The 12,580-nt window shown below is 43.2% G+C and overlaps 6 protein-coding genes across 7 annotated transcripts; 2 read left to right on the top strand and 4 right to left on the bottom strand.

The window, feature by feature from the left end:
• Positions 1–294: 294 nt before the first annotated feature.
• Positions 295–2,177, bottom strand: K450DRAFT_247422 (uncharacterized protein). Its single transcript, XM_051590053.1, has 3 exons — positions 2,160–2,177; positions 2,024–2,081; positions 295–1,945 (listed from the first exon to the last, which is right to left on the bottom strand). The coding sequence occupies exon 3, from the start codon at positions 1,929–1,931 to the stop codon at positions 582–584; it is 1,350 nt and encodes a 449-aa protein (XP_051443334.1). The 5' UTR covers positions 1,932–1,945; positions 2,024–2,081; positions 2,160–2,177; the 3' UTR covers positions 295–581.
• Positions 2,178–2,238: 61 nt separating this feature from the next.
• K450DRAFT_247419 (uncharacterized protein) lies at positions 2,239–2,758 on the bottom strand. Its single transcript, XM_051590052.1, has 2 exons — positions 2,367–2,758; positions 2,239–2,269 (listed from the first exon to the last, which is right to left on the bottom strand). The coding sequence occupies exon 1, from the start codon at positions 2,743–2,745 to the stop codon at positions 2,566–2,568; it is 180 nt and encodes a 59-aa protein (XP_051443333.1). The 5' UTR covers positions 2,746–2,758; the 3' UTR covers positions 2,239–2,269; positions 2,367–2,565.
• A 713-nt stretch (positions 2,759–3,471) lies between these two features.
• Positions 3,472–4,704, top strand: K450DRAFT_266119 (uncharacterized protein; the record flags this gene model as incomplete). Its single annotated transcript, XM_051592803.1, has 1 exon — positions 3,472–4,704. The coding sequence occupies one exon, from the start codon at positions 3,472–3,474 to the stop codon at positions 4,702–4,704; it is 1,233 nt and encodes a 410-aa protein (XP_051443332.1).
• Positions 4,705–5,122: 418 nt separating this feature from the next.
• Positions 5,123–6,944, bottom strand: K450DRAFT_247415 (uncharacterized protein). Its single transcript, XM_051590051.1, has one exon. The coding sequence runs from the start codon at positions 6,452–6,454 to the stop codon at positions 5,222–5,224; it is 1,233 nt and encodes a 410-aa protein (XP_051443331.1). The 5' UTR covers positions 6,455–6,944; the 3' UTR covers positions 5,123–5,221.
• Positions 6,935–10,582, top strand: K450DRAFT_247286 (uncharacterized protein). 2 transcript variants are annotated; one of them, XM_051590049.1, is made up of 3 exons: positions 6,935–8,233; positions 10,173–10,452; positions 10,534–10,582. In XM_051590049.1, the coding sequence occupies exons 1-2, from the start codon at positions 7,031–7,033 to the stop codon at positions 10,338–10,340; spliced, it is 1,371 nt and encodes a 456-aa protein (XP_051443329.1). In that variant the 5' UTR covers positions 6,935–7,030; the 3' UTR covers positions 10,341–10,452; positions 10,534–10,582. The 2 variants fall into 2 exon arrangements, with proteins under 2 accessions (XP_051443329.1, XP_051443330.1); XM_051590050.1 differs by lacking the exon at positions 6,935–8,233 and having other exon boundaries at positions 8,878–10,554.
• On the bottom strand, positions 10,556–12,563 carry K450DRAFT_247273 (uncharacterized protein). The gene is made up of 2 exons (XM_051590048.1): positions 12,296–12,563; positions 10,556–12,181 (listed from the first exon to the last, which is right to left on the bottom strand). Exon 2 carries the CDS (start codon positions 12,126–12,128, stop codon positions 10,743–10,745), a length of 1,386 nt encoding a protein of 461 aa, XP_051443328.1. The 5' UTR covers positions 12,129–12,181; positions 12,296–12,563; the 3' UTR covers positions 10,556–10,742.
• Positions 12,564–12,580: the final 17 nt, after the last annotated feature.

Raw genomic sequence — 12,580 nt, 5'->3', positions numbered from 1 at the left:
GTTTGGGCTACAAAGTAGAAGTCTTAAAAGAGTCTACTACCAACAGTATTTAAAAAATAAAGAGCTTCATCGAACTAGGTATTTGGCATTCTATGAGACTGTCCCTGTTTTTGAAATTCAGTGATGAAGGATCCACATGTTGAAAAGCACAGCGAAATTCTTAGGGCAAACACTGGGCAAAATCGATCAAACTGCTGCTTTCTTGTCTAAAGTTTTGTGTTTTTGTCAGGGACCGCTAGAGGGGAGGGAGTTGTATAAGCATTGCGTTGTTGCGACATAAACCAATGTCAATGATTACGGGAACAGCCTTATATTGCTTGCAGCATATCATTTATTTTCAGCCTATCATACAAATATAATTCAGTAGAGGATAGAAAGACGAACTCCGATGAAGAGACTGTGCCCGAAGGGGGTCTTGGTCGCAGAGTAAGGGAGAAGTGGAGTGTAGAAGCCATTAGTGCAATAGATATCTGAATGGTTTTACATGCGACGATATAGAGCAGTAAAACGGACGAAATTGTATGGAAAATAATATATGGGCATACGCCAACTCTACACATACTGTTCTACAAAATGTGAATTTACCCTTCCGAAACGTCAGCCAAAAACAGCGTTCGTTCCATATCGCAAAATGCTAAAGTATAGCCATTTGGCTCGAGAAGCTCTCTAAAGGTTATTGATCCTATCGCTTTCAAATGATGAAACTTGCGTAGAGTCTTGGAAGTAATCCAACGCTCGACAGAGCTAAATGGGCCAGCAGTCATTTCTAAAAACTGGACATTTGGAAAAATATCCGCCAAATCGTTTGCTTTCAAGTCGTTGAGCATGCCACATTCAAAGGATAATGTTGTAACATTGTTCAAGTGTGCGCTGTTGTCCATCAAGCCTTCAATCAATAGGTCGCCCGAATCACCCGTAAAATACAGATTCTGAAGAGTGCTTGCATTAGCCGCCAGGATATCTGCCAAGTAGTCTACAAAATGTTCACATCGTGCGACCCGCAGCGTTTTGAGTCCTGTTGTCTTTAGAGTTGCGTTGGTTACTCTTCTATCAGCCTCATTTTCCACCAGCCGGTGAGATCCAATCAGCTCAAGATGTTCGACATGGTCTCCAAAGGTACTGATAGTGAGATCTGCGCTAATGCTGTAGCTGAACCCGAATTTCTTCAACTGCCGAAGTCCTGTGATAAGATCGTCTACGCTTAACGATCCACTTGACGCAGACCATGACAAAGTGAGGGTATTCAGTGTGTCTTGGCAGCTGTTCAATAACTCCTTTAGACGATGGTAAGATGATTTATCTTGTACCGCTACCTTAAGCATCCTTATATCTGACACCATGAGTGGAGATGGAGGTAAATACTCAGGAAAGTCAGGCCAGTAGACAATGTCAAGATAATGTAGACGGTTGAGTAGGGTCTCCATGTTGTTAGCAGGGAATTTTATATCTCCTGTCGGTTTTCCGGCCGCTATTCGCAATCTTCGTAAATGTGGCCATTTGGAAGACAGAGACGCTTCCCAATCAAATTCTGTCGTAGTCTCGACAGATGGACTTATGTTTGGTCCATATATGTCCGCAGTATGAACGTTTGGTGTCACTGTCGCCAATTTAGATAATAGTTCTGCGTACCATCGCGAATTTGCGTGAAAGTAGTAGTCTCTCTGTAATTTTATCACTCTAATCAGCTTTCCTAATTGCCGAGGCATACCATTTGCAGTGCTGACTCCAGTCTGGGATGGAGCTCCAGTGATTGTGCGAATAAGCTTGCGAAACCTATCATTCGAATTGCCGTAAACTTTATAATACAAGCGCTCATTACCAATGGAATTCCATGCCCAACAAGTGTAGGTGCAGTTGAGTAAGTCTCGCTTAGTCAAATGTTGAAAGACCAAAGCCAACAGCTCGTTTGGAAATTTTCGTTCATCTGTCATTTATGGTAAGAATACTAGGTCGATCGATATAATCAATATCATGGAATGTGGCTCAGGTGGAGAAGTAATTGAGAAATCAGAAAGACACTTACTGGTAATTTCAATTGCTTAATGAGCTTTATTTCCTATTTGCCACAGAGACCGTTACTCCTAGGGGATGAGATGCAGATTTTATCTTGTCAAGTTCGATCTGGTGTACCCGGCTATGTCTTGGAATATCTTCCATACAGAAGGGTTTAACTTGGTACTTGTTGATTTATGCTTCTTTCGACAGTAATTCTTGACATTCAAATGCAATAAGTGACTCTGTGCCCTGAAAGGTGTACTGGAGCAACGAACTCAAGGTACGCAAACTTCTGTTAGTTTGAATGTTAAAATTTGTCAATCGCAACGGCAATTAGATAGTGCATTACTGAAGGATCGGAATGTTCGTACAAATGAGTGGATTCCGAGCAAGGTGTATGTATCGTATGTCAGCAAGAAGCGCCGGTGCTCAAATTATACAGAATTGCATAAAAATATAAGCCTGCGTCGTCGTACAACCAACTCACCAAATTTGACTATTTGGCCAAGAGTCAGCAAGGTCTACTTTATTCTTTCCTTTCAACCTCGACCGTCAGAGCATGATCAAGAATCAATAGATATTTTCAGAGAAGATGATATGTGCGATTTCAATGTGTTTAGGTACAGTAAAATCGTAGAAACGACAAAAGTGCTGGAATGATACAGTAGCAAGCCAAATGAGCGTCGTACATCCGAATGAACAAGCAAAAAAAAGCTTCATAATTATCACAGAATGAAGGTGATATGGCATAGCAAAAGAGTTTGTAATGGGGGCAAGAATTTTGCCTGCAGTCATTGATACGCCGACATGGTATGTGCGCAATGAAAAGATTTTTTTGACTCAATTATTTTTAGCTGTCAACATCCCGGTCGCAAATATCTCAAGGTCCCTAGATCCACCAATAGCGGCGAAAACCGCCCCTGATATTCAATGACAAGCCCTTTGGCTCAGGAGCTGTCGAATCTCCAGGCTGCTATGGTTATAGCCGTTCGTCACTATTGTGTTTGAGCATTAATTACAGTCCTTTCTCGATGCAGTCAGTCAGAGTTTTGCTTAAACTTGCTTCCAAGTTGCCAAGTCAGCCAAGTTTGAGCGAACTTGCACACACCATAGTATGTCCTATAGCTGACCTACTTGATCCGGCGCTCCGCCGAACTCCCTTAACGAGGCGCTTAGCAAGTCGTTGTCAACTCTTAGTAAATACGAGCCCAATAAACTCGACCATTGCTGTCGAGTTATTTGTTATCCTATTCTTGATGTCGAAGTTCAAGATGTTAATATCAAAAGCATTAAGTGAACCATTGTCCATCTTAAAGGGGTGACTGGATTTTAATTCTCTGATTTGGCGGTCGATCCGCCGACCTACCCTCCAAGGTATTTAAGTGGCCGCCAAAAATTGTGAATAAATTTCCCGCTATTGAAGAATTTGGCTCTCTTAACAACAACACATATCACATCTTCAACAACTCAATTACTATGGCTCCGCTGAAGATACTCATTTGCGGAGGAGGCTGTGCTGGTCCATCCTTGGCCTTCTGGCTAGCTCGCGCCGGCCATCGTGTCACCATAGTTGAACGCTTCCCAGCTCTCAGAGCCACAGGTGCACAAATCGATATCCGTGCTCAAGGAATCGAGGTTATCAAGCGCATGGGGCTGATCGATATTGTCCGCTCCAAACTTGTTGACGAAGAGGGGGTGTCAATGGTAGACACAAACAACACGACTAAAGCAACTATCCTGGCTAACAAGACTGGTAAAGGGGGTCAGACTGCCAGTGCGGAATACGAGATCATGCGCGGTGATCTTGTTCGAATCCTCTACGATGCTACCAAAGAAAACGTAGATTATATATTTGGCGTTACTGTGGAAAGTTTTGAACAGTATGAAGACCGCGTCGAAGTACACTTCTCTGATGGCCGTACCGATACATTCGATATGCTCGTTGGAGCGGACGGCCAAGGATCTCGCATTCGAAAAGCTATACAACCCGCTGACGCTCCAGAACTTTATAGACGTTTGGGAGTATATTTCTCATACTGGTTTGTGCCTCGCACCGCAGTGGACACTAATCTATTCAAATTCTACCACTGTCCCGGTGGCCGAGCGGTTGTGAGTAGGAGCCACAGCCCTACGGAATCTCAAGCCTATTTTGTTTTTAAGGATGATTCAGAGGAAACAAGGAGTTTATTTAGAGCTCCTATTGAGCAACAAAAGGAATTTTTGGAACAGAAATTTCGCGGCGCAGGATGGCACACGGATCGATTCATCGAAGGTATGAAGACTACAGAAAACTTTTATTGCCAGGAAATCGTTCAGGTTCGTACAGACACTTGGTACAAGAACCGTGTGGTACTTCTTGGTGATGCTGGGTACTGTCCTTCTCCATTAAGCGCAATGGGAACTACAGCCAGCTTCGTCGGTGCGTATGTATTGGCAGGAGAGATCAACCGAAATTCAGAGGATCTTCCACAGGCGTTTGCAAACTACGAGAAGACACTGCGACCGTTTGTCGACGAGCTCCAAAACATTAATTTAAAGCTCTTATTGGGGTTGGGATTACCTCAGACGCAGCTAGCAATAACTATACTTCATGCTGCTGTATGGTTGTTCTGCTTCCTCCGCATACCACAACTTATTCACAAGTATACAAGCGATGAAGTAGGTGACTGGAAATTACCAGATTACCCGGGGGTTAGACAGGATCAGTAGGCTTTGATAGAGACAAAACCGCTAAAGGAAATATAATTCATCTCTACAACTAGATATCAAATAAAAGAATGTAACCTATTTATTAATCTATCAAATCCATACGCCTTATCTTATAACAATAGCTAGGATTTTGCGTCAAAGGAGAGGTAAATGCGTCAAATATATGTCTAGAGGTCGATCAATCAAAAACGTAATATGGGATATCCAGCCTGACGAAGCATGGCACCTACGGCAAAAATTACCAGTTTCACAGTATAGTGGGCACAGAACAGGTCAAAAGCACTAGCTTGCACCGATGAATGCAATGCAAGTAAGCGGTAAACAACATGGCAAAAAATTTCGTATTGCTAGCAGGAGAAAACAGAGTCCAACAAGTAGGACTAACTTGCACTTATCACACTGGCAGTTTTCCCTAAGGCTCACAAACTGAAATAATCCTCCATTAAAGACTCGAAGGTAAGAGAAGTCATTAGAATTTAATTAATGGTATACATTTAGTTGAATAGTATGTGTGATTTCAATGGGTTTTAGGAAAGAAAAATCGTAGAAACGGTAAGTGACCAGAATAATACAATGTCAAGCCAAATAACTTTGTAATTCGAGTGACTAGCCAAGAAAATCCTTCATGGAGTTGATAGGCTGATTCATAGCTAGCTTGTACTGCTCGCTTTCCTCTAGGAATGGCTTCAGCTTCATAGGCAGCAATGGCTTCAGCTATAGTGATTTCATCATGATGTGCTTTGACCAACTGTTCTCCAAGTTGGACGATATCGATCATAGCGTGGTTTAAACCTTCCCCGCGGTACGGTGTCATAGAGTGTAGCGCATCGCCGATCAAAGTAACTTTACCATTTCCATTCCAGCTCGGATCGGGCATATACTGGCACACTTTGCCCAGCCAAATTTTACTTGTTGGATCAGTCTCTTGCACTATGGATTTGAATGGTTCGCAGAATTGTGAAGCGATCTCTTGTGCAAATTCATGCAGTCCAGCATTCGTATTTGGGATATCATTGTATATTAAAGCTCTATCCCATGATATCACCCAACGCATGTGGTATGTGTTGTTGTCCTTCGAAAAATCGTTGATGCCGAAGAATATGTTGGCTACACCTTCTTTCCCTGGCAACTTCGTTCCATGAACCATGGCATGCGTTGGGCTGTACTTGGCAAAGGCTTTATACTGCTCTGCAGTAATATGTGTTGATCCACTTAGATTCATAATGGTAAGCTCCTCGACTTTGTCACCAATGATACTCTGGCGGATCGAACTGTGTAGACCGTCAGCTCCGACAATGATATCAGCCATAATGTCACCTTTGTTGGATTTAGCAATGACGACACCATCACTAGGGAATTCTACACCAGTCACTTCTACGCCTGTCTCCAAGTCCAAGCCATCCAAAAGAAATTGTCGTAGCCTAGATCGATTTGCACGAAAACCAGTTCCAACAATAGTAGGTGTACCTCGTGTTTGGATCAGGATTTCCCCATCCGCAGTAACAGTGGCAAATCCAGTAACATCAGTATAGAGGACTGATGTCTTTTCGGCGAAACCGTCCATTTTCTCTTGTCCCATGGCTTGAGTAATATAGGGAATACCAAAATGTAAAGTGACTGAGTATCCCTGCAAACGAGATTCGGATGCTTTCTCGATGATACGGAATGGGACATGATGTGTCTTGAGGTACTGCGCAAGTGTAAGGCCAGCTGGACCAGCTCCGGTAATTAAAACAGAATTTAGGGGCATGATAGGAGATTTTTAGTAAGAGCCAAGTGAAACTTGCGATGATATTTTTTTGATCGGCTCGATGCGGCGAAAGCGCATTGAACCTTCCTTTTTTATAAACTATAATTTTTCTCTCAGCAATAGGACGCTCAAAGATTTTTGACTCAAAAATATGACGCTTGGTTTCCGCACTTGGCAATGCCCGCCAAGTTTTCTTGACTCATCAATAGCGACATGCCTCGTCGCTGATATTCAGTAACAAATTCATGAGCTTAAAAAGGGTCTAATATTCGATCTGTAATAGTCGGCATCACTATCATTTTGGGTGTTCTAGTACCGAGTATTTTTCTTTGTGCCTGTATATGCCACCCACCAGCCAGCTAGAAATGGCTTGGGTCGATTTTTTTCTGTGAAATGATGCCACAAAGCGTCGGCAAAATTTTTACCGCTACGCTGCGAATTCGGAGGGCAGTCCGCCGAAATTTCTATCATTATTTAAAGCAACGATCTGATTAATATTACCAATTTGGCTCTTTGAACAACCTCTGCTCTCAACTCCACATACACTCAAATCACGTCTTAAAGAACTCACTTACTATGGCTCCACTGAAAATACTCATTTGCGGAGGGGGCTGTGCTGGTCCATCCTTGGCCTTTTGGCTCGCTCGCGCCGGCCATCGTGTCACCATAGTTGAACGTTTTCCAGCTCTCAGAGCCACAGGTGCACAAATCGATATCCGTAATCAAGGAATTGAGGTTGTTAAGCGTATGGGACTTATCGATGTTGTTCGCTCCAAAGTTGTTGACGAAGCGGGGCTGTCAATGGTAGACACACACAACACACCCAAAGCAACTATCCTGGCCAACAAGACTGGAAAGGGGACTCAGACTTTAACATCAGAATTCGAGATCATGCGGGGTGACCTTGTACGAATTCTCTATGATGCTACCAAGGATAATGTAGATTATATATTTGGCGTTACTGTTGAACGTTTCGAACAATACGAAGACCACGTCGAAGTACACTTCTCGGATGGCCGCACCGATACATTCGATCTGCTAGTTGGAGCGGACGGCCAAGGATCTCGCATTCGAAAAGCTATACAACCCGCTGACGCTCCAGAACCTTATAGACGATTGGGGGTGTACTCTTTTTACTGGTTTGTGCCTCGCACCGAGATGGACACTAACCTTGCCAGAGTCTATCACTGTCCCGGTGGACGAGCCGTCATGAGCAGAAGTCACAGTCCCACTGAAGCCCAAGCCTATTTTGCCTTCATGGATGAGTCGGAGGAAACAAGGAGCATTCCCAGAGGTTCAGTTGAGCAACAAAAAGAATTTGTGACGCAGAAATTTCGCGGGGCAGGATGGCAAACGGATCGATTCTTGGAAGGTTTGAAGACAACAAACAACTTTTACTGCCAGGAAATTGTTCAAGTAAAAATTGACGCTTGGTACAAGAACCGTGTGGTACTTCTTGGTGATGCTGGGTACTGTCCTTCTCCAGTTACTGGAATGGGAACTTCGGCCAGCTTCGTCGGTGCATATGTATTAGCAGGAGAAATCAATCGAAATTCAGAAGATCTTCCTCAGGCATTTGCAAACTACGAGAAGACTCTACGACCGTTTATCGACGAGATCCAGGTCTTTAACAAAAGTTTTTTGCGGTATATGTATCCTGAAACACAATGGGGTGTTTCTGTCCTTCATTTCATTATGGGAACGATCTGTTTCCTCCGCATACCTGAGCTTGTCGCCAGGTTTTCATCGGAGGAAAGAGGCGGCTGGAAATTACCAGATTACCCGGAGGTTAGACTGGATCAGTAGGTTTTGATAGAGACAAAATCGCTGAAGAAATATAATTCATCTCTACAACTAGATCTCAAATAAAGATTAGAACCTATTTATTAATCTATCAAATCCATACGCCTTATCTTATAACAATAGCTAGGATGTTACGTGAAAGGAGAGGTAAATGCGTCAAATGTGTGTCTAGAGGTCAATCAATCAGTAATGTAATTTGGGATATCCAGCCTGACATACATGGTACCTATTCTTGCAAACGAGATTCGGATGCTTTCTCGATGATAAGATACGGAACATGATGAGTCTTGAGGTACTGTGCAAGTGAAAGGCCAGCTGGACCAGCTCCAGTAAAAATGTGCTGATATTTTTTTATCGGCCCGATGCGGCGAAGGCGCATTAAACCCTCTCATAAATTTCTCTCGGCTGTGGGATCGCTCAAAGATTTTTGACTCAAAGTTTTGATACTTGGCTTCCGGACTTGGCAATGCCCGCCAAGTTTTCTTGACTCATCAATAGCGACATGACTCCTTGCTGGTATTCAGTGGACAAATGCATGAGCTTAGGAAGGGTCTAGTATTCGATCTGTAGTAGTCAGCATCCGTATTATTTTGTGTTTTGGTACGAGTTTTTGTTTTGTGCCTGGATCAAGTTGATGCTAGCCAAGTAAAAATGCCAAACATCGGCAAAATTTTGCCGCTATGCGTGATCCCAGAGGGCAGTCCGCCGAGTTTCAATCCTTATTTAAGGCACACCCCACCAGGTCGTTCTGGTTAATATTACCACTTTTGAAGAATTTAACTCTTTGAACAATCACTGCTCTCAACTCCACATACACTCAAATCACGTCTTTAAGAACTCACTTACTATGGCTCCACTGAAAATTCTCATCTGCGGAGGAGGCTGTGCTGGTCCATCCTTGGCCTTTTGGCTCGCTCGTGCCGGCCACCGTGTTACTATTGTGGAACGCTTCCCAGCTCTTAGAGCCTCAGGTGCACAAATCGATATCCGTGCTCAAGGAATTGAGGTTGTTAAGCGTATGGGACTCATCGATGTCGTTCGCTCCAAAGTTGTTGACGAAGCGGGGATGTCAATGGTAGACGCAAACAACACACCCAAAGCAACTGTCTTGGCCAACAAGACTGGAAAGGGAGCTCAGACTGTAACATCAGAATTCGAGATCATGCGGGGTGACCTTGTACGAATCCTCTATGATGCTACCAAGGATGATGTAGATTATATATTTGGCGTTACTGTTGAACGTTTCGAACAATACGAAGATCACGTCGAAGTACACTTCTCGGATGGCCGCACCGATACATTCGATCTGCTAGTTGGAGCGGACGGCCAAGGATCTCGCATTCGAAAAGCTATACAACCCGCTGACGCTCCAGAACCTTATAGACGATTGGGGATGTATATGTTCTACTGGTTTGTGCCTCGCGCCGAAATGGACACTAACCTTGCCAAAGCCTATCACTGTCCTGGTGGCCGAGTCGTCATGAGCAGAAGTCACAGTCCTACTGAAGCTCAAGCCTACTTTGCATTCAGGGATGAGTCGGAGGAAACAAGAAGCATTCTCAAAGGTTCAGTTGAGCAACAAAAAGAATTTGTGACGCAGAAATTTCGCGGGGCAGGATGGCAAACGGATCGATTCTTGGAAGGTTTGAAGACGACAGAAAACTTTTATTGCCAGGAAATCGTTCAAGTTCGTACAGATACTTGGTACAAGAACCGTGTGGTACTTCTTGGTGACGCTGGATACTGTCCTTCTCCTCTAAGTGGAATGGGAACTACGGCCGGCTTCTTTGGTGCGTATGTATTAGCAGGAGAAATCAACCGAAATTCAGAAGATCTTCCACAGGCGTTTGCAAACTACGAGAAGACACTGCGACCGTTTATCGACGAGATTCAGGTCTTTAACAAAAGTTTTTTGCGGTGTATGTTTCCTGACACACAATGGGGTGTTTCTATTATGCATTTCATTATGGGAACGATCTGTTTCCTCCGCATACCTGAGCTTGTCGCCAGATTTTCATCGGAGGAAAGAGGCGGTTGGAAATTACCAGATTTTTCATCATCCGTACAGGACCAACAAGTTTAAGAAGAGAACCGATACTATATATTTTATTCCCATCAACATATCTTGTAGAAAGATTATAATAGCTCTATGCAGACGGCCGCTCCATGACATATTGTCGCATGACTAATAGCTCGTACGTTGTGTAAGCCAAGAAGGATAAGCATCAATAAAAATCATATTAATCTGACGTCGTATCACACCTATCCGTGATTAGAGAACCTGCCGCAGTAGCTATCTTTTTTAACTTGCCATTTTTCTAACCTTCTCGAAAGCAAGCAAATATTGGTAAAACAAGACGATGTATGCGACCTATGACGCTGCTAGTACCACAAAGGAAGGACAATAAAGATTTGAATAGCAGCTTTTCATAAAAATTAAATATTTTGTATTCTTCATGATGTGCGTGGTATCATATAGCGTATTTTACATACTATAGTCGCCAAAACGTGACGACTTAAGCATCAATGGCCTCCGAATTTTGTATTTTGATCCATGATAACTATCTGGATCAAGAAGTTCACGAAAAGTCCATACATCTACACCTACTAACTTTCGAAAATAAGAGAGTGACTGAGGGGCTATCCATTTCCGATCCGATTTAGCCTTTCCTCTCGCTAGTCCGAGATAATTTACGCTAGGAAATATCTCAGCAAGGCTCTGTACCATTGAGTTGTCCAGGTAGCGACATTCGAAGCAAAGCGTGGCTACTTGATCAGCCCGTACGTTGGCCGCAAGCAATAAGTCAATCAGCTCGTCGCCAACGTCACTAGTTAAATATAAGCTGTGTAAAGTCGCTTTGTTCCGGTCAATGATTGTGGGAATATACTCCGTGTAGTATGAGCATGTCCCAAGACTGAGAGTCTTGAGTTTTGATGCCTTCATCATTGCCTTTCCAATTTCTTCTTCGACCTGCTCATTGCCTCGCCGATTTCCTATTACTTCAAGTACCTCTATTTGGTCCCCAAAACTGCTGATGGTAAGACGTGAATTCTTATCATATGTCAAAGCAAGTGCTTTCAAATTGAGTTGTGTTTTTATAAGATTTTCAAGGTTGAATGATTGTGAGATAGAGCCGTATGGAAGCCATTGTATCGCCACGGCATGTAATGTACGTCGACAACTTTGGAGCATGATCATGACGTGATCATATTGGATCTTATCGCGAACTGAGACCTTGAGCGATGTCAAATTTGGGGTAATGGGCACTGATGGAGAGCCGCAGCTTAAGAATTTCTTAGCATCCAGCATATCGAGATGATCTAATTGAAGAAGCATATCGAAAAAGTCCTTCCTAATGCACCCAGAAACACGTATGTCGGAGGAAATGATAGTCAACCGTTTTAGATGTTGCCATTTAGATTCGGATAGGCCCCATCGAAAGGGTGGTGAAGGTAGTTGGTCACGTTTAAATGGTTTCGCTTCGTACATTTCTGCTGTATGTACGTTTGGAGTGAGCAAACCTAACTTTGCTGTTTCCAATATATATGCGAATGTCGGATGTGATAATACATTTGCATCGTCTCCTCCTATCTCAAACATTTTGATCACTTTTACGAGGCCTCCAAGCTTCCTTTGTCTTGTCGTTACCTCTGATGTGTCGTTGTCATTTTCAAACCGAGGTGGAGCAAGTGTTCTGAGGAGTTTTTTCACTCTATATAGAGGGAGACCGTCTATCTCACGATACAAGAGTACGTTGGCAGTGTCGTTCCAAAACCAACTTGTGTAGGAGCAGCTGACTAGGTCTGAAATATCCAATTCCTCAAAAACAAGCTCCAGTAGTTCCTTTGGAAGGTATAGAGGTTGACTCATCTCAGGTGATGAAAAGTCAATGGAGTCAAAGTGATAAGTGGCGAACACGATATCTGATGGAGGGGAGACGTAATGATAACATATGGCAGTGAAAGGTGAGGTTGGTTGGCACCTTTTAGTAGAAGAACTTTCACATGCGGCTGCTCCTACAGAATAAACGTACTTACCATAGAAAAATGTGAATGTAAGGGTTTGAGGCTTTTGTAAAAGCGAACTGGCGGAACGGAAGGCAACTGAGTATATGACAGTGAAGTGACTAATGACGTTAAACTGAACAAGATCAATGTTGTATGATTCGCTGTAATCAAAGGGCCTGCGATCTCTGCAATGTAAAGTGGTTGTGATTGAGGCGAAATGAGATGGAGGTACCACCACAAAGATGATATAAATATTCGAGTCATGAGATCCTCCCTAGATTGGGCAATTTACTAAAGGGTTAAGCAGAGTAAAGG

This window comes from Umbelopsis ramanniana (genome assembly GCF_025399195.1).
Source record: "Umbelopsis ramanniana AG unplaced genomic scaffold K450scaffold_39, whole genome shotgun sequence".
NCBI lineage: Eukaryota > Fungi > Mucoromycota > Umbelopsidomycetes > Umbelopsidales > Umbelopsidaceae > Umbelopsis > Umbelopsis ramanniana.
This window is presented reverse-complemented; position numbering and strand designations above follow the sequence as displayed.